This window comes from Seriola lalandi, unplaced genomic scaffold (assembly GCF_002814215.2).
Source record: "Seriola lalandi dorsalis isolate HSWRI2012SDOR001 ecotype SW California unplaced genomic scaffold, Sedor1 jcf7180002054953, whole genome shotgun sequence".
In the NCBI taxonomy this organism is placed as follows: domain Eukaryota; kingdom Metazoa; phylum Chordata; class Actinopteri; order Carangiformes; family Carangidae; genus Seriola; species Seriola lalandi.
This window is the reverse complement of record NW_019525504.1, coordinates 1151999-1163151: the sequence shown is the minus strand read 5'-3', so window position 1 is coordinate 1163151 and position 11153 is coordinate 1151999. Positions and strand designations below refer to the sequence as shown.

General features: G+C 45.5%; 1 protein-coding gene across 1 annotated transcript in view; it reads left to right on the top strand.

Moving 5' to 3' along the window:
- Positions 1–4944, top strand: part of osr1 (odd-skipped related transcription factor 1) — a 9725-nt gene extending 4781 nt beyond the window's left edge. The window contains exons 2-3 of the mRNA XM_023394722.2: positions 2266–2958; positions 4364–4944. Coding sequence (XP_023250490.1) covers positions 2291–2958; positions 4364–4496 — 801 coding nt within the window. The 5' untranslated portion in view covers positions 2266–2290 and the 3' untranslated portion in view covers positions 4497–4944. The remainder of the gene's footprint in view (positions 1–2265; positions 2959–4363) is intronic.
- The last annotated feature ends 6209 nt before the right edge of the window (positions 4945–11153 follow it).

Here is an 11153-nt window from a genome sequence, read left to right as displayed (position 1 = left end):
CACTCATTCGGTGTCTTACAGTTTCAGATGAAGTTACAGTCACATTAATTCTTCTTCAAACCTTCAATGAGTCTGGGAGAACCAGGTTTTTTCCCTCAGTTCTGACTCCTCAAGTCCACTTCTGTTTTATTTCTCAGTCTGTATCGACACGAGAACGGATTCTTTTTTCCCTGAATAGTCCAAATTAAGAAATCGTTGGCTGCATCATTTCATCACTTTCGACACATGCTTCAGAAATGTGAAAACTCTGGGGCCTGAACATGAGCAGGGACGAGGGTCTGAACCGCATGAACCACGTGACTCTGCACTGATGGGTTACAGAGTCTGAAGAAGTGTTTCCATGTCCAGAGAAGCTCTGCAGCCTGACACGGGCTCAGCAACAAGCCACGATCATGAAAGACAGATAACTGTGACGAGTCAAAGAACAGAAGGAAACATCTGGATTTTTCCAGGTGATGGTTACAGATGCGTTTCACTAAACTGCGCCGTAAATACTGGAGGAAGAAGTAACGACGACCTGGAAACTAGAAACAACGACACGAGGAAGAAAAAGACTTTTTAAAATATAGACTATTAAAAAAACACTTAATTAGAATAAATACTGAATAAAAAAAGAAAGACTTAATTAACAGGAAAAGCTCTGAATTAAAGAGCATAAATTTAAACCAGAAAATATACTTCACCAGGTAAAGGTACTAATGTTGACGGATGGACTCTTTAAATTAAATTACTGATACATTCATGTGAACCTCTAGTTTTACACTGTTTATCATATTTTCTTCTTCTTCTCTTTTATAACTCAAGTAATACACTGGATTATTTTACTGATGGATTAATAAGCAGCAGTTAAAATGATTTTAACTCTATAAAGTGCTGTGTGGTCAGCGGGTCATATTCTGGTCAATTATATATTTACTACATTAAAGCATCATGTCAGGTAAATGTAAAAACTCCTCCAGCATCTGGACGAGAAACTCAGTTAAAACACAAATACTTCAGCAGAGTGATCAGTGCAGCGTGTGTGTGTCAGTGTGTTAGTGTGTGTGTGTAGCAGTTGTGGGTCAGGGCCGTGTGAGATGATGAGGGGCGGGGCCTGTGGCTCCTGTCAATCATCATCTTCCTCAGACAAAGATACTTTATTGTCTATTGTTGTTCTGTCTAATCAAACCTGATTTAACAGCTCACAGGTATTTCTGTCTCTGCCTCAACAGCCCCGGGCATGTAAAGGAAACACAACGCCACTGTGTGTGTGTGTGTGTGCGCGTGCGTGCGTGTGTGTGTGTGTGTGTTTCATGCTGCCAACGGTTATGTTTCTGCTGACTCACTCACCACACACACACACACGCACACACACATTTGTCTTAGTGGACTGGTGAGGACCGTCATCAGTGGAGGTTCTCCATCTCCACTGTGACTAGAACCCTGTTCTAAAAGACTGGAACCAACTTTAAAAGAACCATGTTAGAGGTTCTTCTTTTAATTAGACTAGAAAAGACAAAACTGCAGAGGAAAATCATTATTTACTTTTACTTTTTAAAAGGTGATTTTCACCTATTTTTGACTTTCATCACATTACACAAATGAGTGTGTAGAGCCATGACCGTGATCCGAGCATCCTGACGTCACCGCGTGCAAATATTGAACAAAGTGAAATTAAAAACGTGTGCAGGAAGCTCCTGTAAGTCTTACAGCTTCGTATCATGTGGATCAGCATCACACTTCAGCTTCAACAGCAGCGTCACACTCGATGTGTATTGGGCGGAAGTGTGTGTGTTGTTGTGTGAGGTGTGAGGAGGTTGTGTGTAGGTGGGGGTGGGGTAGGGGTGGTATCTACATATCAAACGTGTTTATGGGTTTCAGTACTTTACCTTTATAAATCAATCAGTCAGGAGTCGAACATTTAACTACCTGAATCCACCATGAACCACCTGAGAACCTGAGACCTCTCAGTCCTCCAGCAGGTACAAACCCTGCCCTCTTATAGAACCAGAACCCCCCCTCCTGTCTGCAGAACCCCCCTCCTGTCTGCAGAACCCCCCTCCTGTCTGCAGAACCGCCCTCCTGTCTGCAGCAGGTTCTGCTGGGAGAATCAGTTATGAATCAATGATGAATAATGGAGTGATGATGTGTTTCAGAGAGAATGTGGTGCAGTTTCTTTTAGTGTCTTAGTGTGTGATGAAATACTTCAAGCACTTCACCTGTTAGAAACATAAAATGTGATGATTGTACAACATCATAATCAGCTGATGTGTCTGTCTCCTCCAGACCTGCTGGCCTTTGTGTAGCAGCCATGGGCAGCAAGACTCTGCCAGCACCGGTCCCCCTGCACCCCTCCCTCCAGCTGGCCAACTACTCCCTCCTGCAGAGCTCCACCGGCCTCCAGCTGCCGGCTGATCACTTTCACAGCGTCTACAGCTTCAGCGCCCTGCACGCCATCCACCTCCACCAGTGGACCCTGGGCTACCCGCCGCTGGCTCTGCCCCGCTGCACCATCTCCAAGCTGCCGGCCCAGTTCTCCTCCATGGCCTCCATCCCCATATTCCCTCACCTGCTGCAGCCCAAGCAGGGCTCCTCAGAGCTGCTGCAGAGCTCCAAGAACAAGCCCCGCTTTGACTTTGCCAACCTGGCAGCAGCGGCCACCCAGGACGATTACCTGAAGGCAGAGGACCTGAGCATGTCAGGCGCTGCCGCGGCGCAGGCCTCGTCTCACCACTCCGCCTCAGCCGGCCTGGGATGCCTCCTGGATGTGACCAAACTCTCCTCGCCGGAGCGGAAGTCCAGCCGAGGCCGACTTCCCTCCAAGACCAAGAAAGAGTTTGTCTGCAAGTTCTGTGGCCGCCATTTTACCAAGTCCTACAACCTTCTGATCCACGAGAGGACGCACACGGACGAGAGGCCGTACACCTGCGACATCTGCCACAAGGCCTTCAGAAGACAGGACCACCTCCGGGACCACAGGTGAGGTGACAGACTGCGATGGGTTAGATATGTCTGATGTCTGTCTGTCAGTTACTGCTCTCTCTCCCGCTGAGAGCTTCCTCACTGAGCCTCAACACACCATATCAATCATGTCCACCTTACTGATGATGTGGTCAGACTTTTCACTGTGACCATGTCTGCACAGGAGGGCTGGTGCGTTTAGTGTGAGGAGCTCCTCCCTCTGTGGGGGGCTCAGGATGTGTTCAGGTTCAGTTCTGACTGTAGGTCACCTGCATTCTGCAGTCGGTGTAGTGACGTGTAGAAAACTGAAGAAAATACACCTGAAGTAGCCTGTGTTGACAGTTTGATTAAAAGTGAAGCACAGCTGTTGTCAGATGAGACGGACACTGAGACACACTGAAACTCCTCCGCTGGTCTTCACCGGCTGTGAGGGTCAGTGGAGGAAGGTTTAGTTTGTAAATGCTGACATTACAATGATTCCACCAAAGTAAATAGAAATGAATTTAATCATCATCATGCAGACACAGACAGACGTGTCAGTGATGTCGTTGTCAGACTGTGACAGAGAGGAGCGTCTTTATTATTATTTATATTTTTGTATTTTACTTTACATGGACTAGTTTTTAGAGAGAGAGGGAGTCTGTAGTTTATCATTCACTGACAGTTTATAATGAACATAATGTCTGCTTTTATACTGTTGGAAATATTATATATACACTAACATATAAATGATATAATACAAAAACGGCAGGGACGTTTATTATGTGACATTTGAGGTCACAGATCTTTACAGCGACTAACATCAGACTGTACAGATGTTACAGATGTTAGCTGGACACAGCTCTGTGTGTGTGTGTGTGTGTGTGTGTGTGTGTGTGCGTGCGTGTGTGACTCAAAACTCTCCAGTTCTTCTTTTATCTCCTCCCAGTCTCTCTCTCACTTTTCCTGTTTATCAAACAGATTCAGACATTTTCCACTCTCGCCTCAGCTCCTGTCTCTCTCAGCTGATTTGTGCCTCTGCGTCTTTCCTTTTCCAACATCAGTAACTAGAGTATCAAACTATTTGACTGCAACAGCTTCCTGAAGTCTTGTCACCACATTGAGCCTGAACACAGACACAGACTGAAGCCTGGTGTCTGCTCAGAGGAGTCAGTGACACTGGGACATGGTCTAGATGAGGTCTGGACCGAGTCTGGCACAGACAGAGTGGAGATCAGGCTTCTACAGAGCTCTAGTTTGTTCTAAACCAACCACACATCAGCATCATCACAAAGACTCATAGGAGCTGTTCCTGAAAGAATGTGGAGGAGGGCTCATGAAGGGGTCATGAAGGGTTGTTGAGGTTCGTTGATGATGTTGAAATCTGACGCGGTTCCTCTGAATATGAACTAACGCCAGCTGTCGTGTTGTGTTCCTCCTGCAGGTACATCCACTCCAAAGAAAAGCCCTTCAAATGTCAGGAGTGTGGGAAGGGCTTCTGTCAGTCCAGGACTCTGGCGGTCCACAAAACATTACACATGCAGGTCAAGGAACTGAAGCCAGCCAAGATCAAGTGATTCAACCCCCCCCCCCCCCCCCCCCCCCCCCAGCAGGGACAGGATGGGGACACTGGAAAACCAGGACCAAAGACACCGACCAAAGACTTTTCATTTCAGCTGTTTCTACGTGAACTCAAGGATCAAACGTTTTACTTAAAGAAGAGAGGTGAGATTCAGTCATCAGAGAACCTGGTGGACGTGTGGACTGTGAACGGACCTTAAAAACCTTGTGGCTGCTCAGAAGCTTCAAATCCAAAGACTTTATTAAAGGGACTTTATAAAAGATCAAAGCCATGTTAACATTTTCATCCTTTCACATTCCAATGATATTTTCATACAGATGCATTATATCAAAAATGTATTTTTGCACTTTAACCTGATTATTGATTATTTACATATATCACTGGATTTCTTAAAGTTAATTTCAAAATGAATAATCATTTCTAAATAAAATATTTTACTGTAACTTTCTGGCTGTGAAGTGTTGCTGTATGAGGGAGGGAGGGGAGGGGAGGGGGGGGGGTCATTGTCTGTGAACTTGCAGCAGTTTCCTGTGGGTTTTGTTTCTAGTGAAGACTAGTGCAGATCTCTGAGAGAAACACTGATATCCAGTGTAACATGGAGCTGCTGCTGAAACCTGCAGAGTACACCTGTAGCTGGGTCAGAAACAGGTCGGATCACGTCCCCACCAGAAATACAAGGTAAATGACATGATGTATGATATAAATACATTGGCAGAGAGACAGAGAGAGAGAGAGAGAGAGAGAGACTGAGAGAGAGAGGGCTCAGTGCATCATGGGAGTTCCCCCAGCAGTCTGGGCCCATAGCAGCATGACAAAGGGCTGGTTCAGGACTCACCTGAGCTGCCTCTTCCTGCTGAACCCAGACTGGGAGTTGGGTCCAACACTGACAGGAGCAACAACCTGGGGATGAGACGTGACAGATCTGTTTTACCAGCTGCACAGTGTGGCAGCTCACTGTTGTGTGTTCTCCATAAGTGCGTGTGATGACGTCGCTCCTTGCAGTTGTGTGTGTCCTCAGTCCGAACAGAGAGACAAATTCCACTGGCAGTGGAAAAGGGGGTCAATTGGCTTTTATTATCGGGTTTAAAAACCTGCTTATACCTGCTAATATGGTTGAAAAGGGGATTAGAAACTTGAGAGAGCAGAGTTTTCTGTTGGGATAACAGGGAACTATGAGTTCTTTAAGATATTATGGTGTCTGACCTTTAATGTCTTTGTAGATGAGGAGGATGATTTTAAATTCTATTCCGGATCTTAAAGGGATCCACTGAAGATACACAGGAAAGATCTCTTCTCTAATTCCTGTCAGTCCTCTGCTGCAGCAGTTAGTCCAGTCTAGAGGTAACAAATGCATGGACTAGTTTTTCAGCAGGTGGAAGAAGGTTGTCCGAGAGACTTGTTTTAGTAGTAATGTCCAGGTCAAAAATGACCCCAAGGTTTGTCACTGTAGCACTGGGGGCCAAAGTATATTATCAGATAGGGCCGAGTAGAATAACTTCAGTTAGAAAATTACAGGTCATCCAGGTCTTTATGTCTTTAAGACACACTGGAAATGTGATTAGTCTCATCTGGCTTCATAGATAGTTACAGGTGGGTGTTATCTGCGTAACAGTGGACATTTATCTGGTGCTTCCTGATGATATTCCCTAAAGGAAGCAGATATGAGGTGAAAAGTATCTGTCCAAACACAGAGCCCTGTAGAACTGCATGATTAACACTCCATGTTTGTATAGAAGAGTCATTATTAATATGAACAAACTGGAATCCACGGTTTAAACCAGCCTAGTGCAGTTCCTTAAACGCCAAGTTCAAGACATGTTGTAGTCTCTGCAATAAGATCCTGTGATCGATGGTATCAAATGCAGCACTAAGATATAAAGACGAGTCCATTGTCTGAGGCCATGAGAAGATCATTAGTAACTGTTTCTAGAGCTGTTTCTGTGCTATGATGGACTCTAAATCCTGACTGAAAATCTTCAAGCAGACCATTCCTATCCAAATAATCACATAACTGGTTAGCAACCACTTTTTCAAGGATTTTAGAAATAGAGGGGAGGTTATATAAACCCGAAACCTGGTCAGTACAGACAACGAGTCTGGGTCTGACTGATGTTTCCTCCTCTCACCATCTACTCTCTGCTCTTTCACCTGTCCACCTGGAGCCAGCACAGTGGTGGGCGGGGCATACGGCCTGATCCAGATTTCTCAATCAGGAAGTAAGATGAGCTTTGGACACAGTTTTTGATTTTTTTTTTCTTTCACTTTTTGTGTGAAAACCATGTTAAACACAATATTCATCATCGCAGAGGATTTTTACAGAGTTTAAACATGTCTGAGAGGAACTTTAAATAGAGCTTTAATTACTGGAACCTTAAAAGCCTCTGGTACATAACCTGTTGACCTGTGAATAAAGAGAAGTTGCTCAGATCTAATATAGTGTTGATCTAAAAGAAGTGTGGATTGGGGTCTAGAAGACCAGTTGATGGTTTAGATTAAACAAACAGTTGACATTAGCTCAGAGAGATCTACAGTAGAGAAGCTGCCTGAATATAAACCAGTTAGTGTACATACAGTATGTTTCATAAATATTTCATTGTCTTTACAAGCCTGGGGAAAATCTTCCAGATGCTGAAACCACTTCCTTTGTTTTTGAGTTGAACCACAGAGCCTCTTCTGATGGCTACAGACAGCTTTCAGTTGCATTTTGAATCACAGTACTCTGCTGATTTTCTTCACTGACCACACTGATAAAAAAATAACAAGAATAACAGTTTGTAAGAATCAAGAGCCTCAGTTCTAATTTAACCTGACGACACAGGTGCTGTGACAGATTTAAGAAAAGTGAAAAGATATGTGTCATCTTCTCTTACTAGTCATAGACATATAAATGAAAGTGGAAATGGAAATGTGGGTGTGTGTGTGTGGGGGGTATGTGTGTTGGCATTTTTAGTGCGTCATGCAGGAAGAAGGCTCCTGGTCCAAGGGAAGAAGGAGAGCTGAGCGGATGGTCGGCCTGTTGCTCACCGTTTCTCTTGTAGTCAGGAACTCATCAGTCTGTCATCAACTCGCTGAGAAGCCAGGGACACACACACACACGCACGCACGCACACACACACACACACACACACACACACACACACACAGCTGGGCAGCTTGAGATGGCAGGCGATGGTGTACGTGACAGGAGTCTTGTTTGTGGCAGGAGGAACACTTTCTTCACCTCGGCCTCCTGTCCTCAGGCTGCTGCAGGATCAGACCTGAACTACACAGCGGAGACACAGAGTCTGCTACCACTCACCGGGGGGGGGGGGGTCCAAGGCTGCTGGGCGGCGGGGGCCAGTGGTCATGTTCTAGTGGTCATGGGAGGGTATGATAGAATATTTTTGTGTTTCTTCGAGTACCACACATGCACAAGATTGTATTACTGTGAACCACGGACTGAGGCTGTTTCCACTTCCTTTATAATCAGGTTTATGCTAGAGGAGATCCTCTCATCTCCCACCCCTCGCCCCATCTGCTGCCCAGTGCTGTGATGTGGGGGGAATTGATTAGAGGTACGTCCACTCCACTACGTTTATATTTTAAAATGCATCTCTTTTGCTTCTTCTTCGCCTCCCGTCCACACGACTCCAGCGTTTCTGAGCACTGAAAGCAGAGACTTTTGGAAACGCTGCTCGCCCCTTTTTAGTTTGAAAACCCGTTGTCATGCGGACGGGGAGACCTTTGGAAACAAGTTTGGATTTTTCCTCAGTAAGAATGTAACAAACTGATCTGAATTAGAACAAATCAGATCAAAGTACTTTGTCGTTTGAGTGTATCTGAGTGTGTAAATGACAACGAGAGACCTGACCTCTCTCTTTGGGGCAGATAGACGATGGGTGCCACGGGCAGGCCGTTCAACAAAAACCCAAAAGCTATAGTAAAGGTCTTAACATTAGACTGACCAAATACAACTGATGCAGGTGTTCTTTATCATTAAATTCAAAATGGCTGACTTCCTGTTGGGTTTAGGGTATGGGTGCACAAGGCTTTTTTGCAAGTCTTGGCATGTTACATATGATTACTGAATTCCATACATGTAGGTGAAACCCCTGGGGATACAAGTGCTGCTTAGAAATTTTCTGGGGGGGCGCTATCGAGCCATTTTGCCACACCAATGTAAAAGAGCCATAAAACATGTACCTGCCTCTTTGTGTGTGTGTGTGTGTGTGTGTGTGTGTGTGTGTGTGTGAACACTAGAGCCTGGAGGTTTGATCTGATCTATACAGGGTCCAGAACTCTGACTGTGTGGAGGGTTTCAGGTTCGAGTGTTGCACACGTTGTTAACATTATAGACAAAATGCCCAAAAGGAAGTCAAACAAAATGTGCCATGAACCTGCGGAGCTGATGAATAATGACATGAAGAAGAGTTTTGCTCAGTTTACTGTGATGATTGTGCTGATGCTGTGTGTGTGATGTCAGCGGTGAGCTGGACTACATAAAGTGTCTGTCACACAGGAGTGAGGTGGGTTTTGAACTCTGTTTGAGGGTGTAATGTCTTCATTGTTGTAGTTATGTGAAATATAAAAGCTCAGCAGGAGAGTCAGTGTCATGTTGGACTGTGTCCTGCAGATCACAGCTGTTTCTTACCACAGTAAAAACACCAGTAGAGAAGATGAGTCCTTTCGTTTTCAGTTAGTGATGTTACAACTGCGGCCATATTGTGTTTCACCTTTTGTTGTATGTTTTTTTTCCCCCTGTGGCATGAAAGACTTGACGTGTGCATCGGTGAGTGTATGTAAACAGGTGTGTGCAGGGACAAGCCGGTGATTGGTGCGTATCGCTGGCGGTTGCAGCTGATTGGCTCCTGTCAGATGTCCACCAGACATTAGGAACCAAGATGCTGCAGCCGAGCAGCGACAGGAGAGAACCACGTCTTCCACGCTATGGTTCGCATCCACGCACCCATGTGCCTTGTTGTAGTTTGAGGGTTAGTAGGGTTGGACTGTCTTTTTCTTTTAATCACTTTCTCTCCTGTTTTGTTAGTTAGGAAGGTTAGCTGATGTCTTCTGGTTTAGTTACATTTGAGCAGGTTATGTTGATGTTTTGTTTCTAGGTAGATTAGTTTTGTTTGTTATTTTGGCCTCAACCCTGAAGCTAAAAACCACTCTCCTCCTATTGAAAAGCACCTTGTAAATAAACACACTAGTTAACAGTCTAGTAATTTGTGCCTGTGCCTACATGGGACTTGGGGAAGATGGAGTATTCATGTTGTGTCCTGGCCTCCCCTCGACGTGACGTAACAGTGAACACGCTGAACTTTGAAACCACTGTTGTGATTTAATTTGTGCATTAGGAAGTCGACAATCTCTTCCACAGGTAAAACCACTATTACTACTACAACTACTACTTCTAATAATAATAATAATGACCTACAGTAATGAAAGTGAGAACCTGCTGCCTGCCACAGTGGATAGTGACTGTACAAGCTGTGAACATTGAGGGAACGACCTCCCCCTGGCCTTGGCTTTACCTCTGTGTCCTCTGGGCCTGGGGGAAATGTCCTTCACTGCTACTGTCCTAACTGAATGATTTAGGAGGGGCTGGTAGAGGGCAGCGCTTCACACAGTAGACACTGCTCCGGCCCACTGACACGTTTATGGTTTCCAGGGTTTCTGGGTGAGTTGGAGGGTGGCAGGATGGACGCACGGTGAACTGACAGATCCAGAGCCGACGGGGACCGGCTGTTCCCCCGCAGGCTTCCTCCAGCGGGGGAGGAAAGGGGAAGGAAAAGTGCCCCCCCCCACCCCCCCTTTTCTAACAGTCACAGAGCAGGATCAGAGCGGGCCAGGAAGGTGAACGCAGGTCTCGATGAAAATCACTTCCACGTGCTCGATGGCCTCTTCACCCTGATGCAGTTACACTGACATGATGCCACAGCTGCTTCTACTGGTGACCATGACAACGCTTTAACATTGAACAGGTCAGACTGATAAAGGTCCCTTTTATATAGAGATCCAACCATATTTCTGGTTATGACACCTAGTCTTGTTTACACTGAACCAAACAAGCATGATGTCGACCAAGTGTGTGCGTGTGTGTGTGTGTGTGTGTGTTAGTTAGCATGCTGGTGTTCAGGAGTCAGAGGCATCCTGTCCCACCATGCCAGCTCTCCCTGTTACACAGATTTGGCTCCATCACTTTCCTCTGCTGCTTAAGGCAGAAGAACGACGCCCTCCCAGTCCGTCGTCCTACCTTTTTATACAGGACGGCGAGGTGAGGCAACCTTCCCGCCTTAAACAGGCTGTGTAAAAGTGACTAACTACTTTATTTTACAAGCAAGTCCAATTGAGATATAAAAAAAATCTCTCCTCTGATTGTGAGATAGCAGTTAAAAGTGCTGACAACCAAGGAGCCTTTCTCTAGAGTCACTAACCAGCCAACTGCACCGTAGCTGTCAGGGCTTCAGGGGCTCACTGTGTATACGGTCTGTGGTTATATGACTAATCACAGATTGGAACATGTGCACAACAACATTCACATTCAGAATACAAACAAACTGGTTCTTTACTAATTGAATCTTTAATTCACAGGGCGGCACGGTGGTACAGTGGTTAGCACTGTTCCTCACAGCGAGAAGGTTCTGGGTTCAAACCTGGAGTACTCTGGACA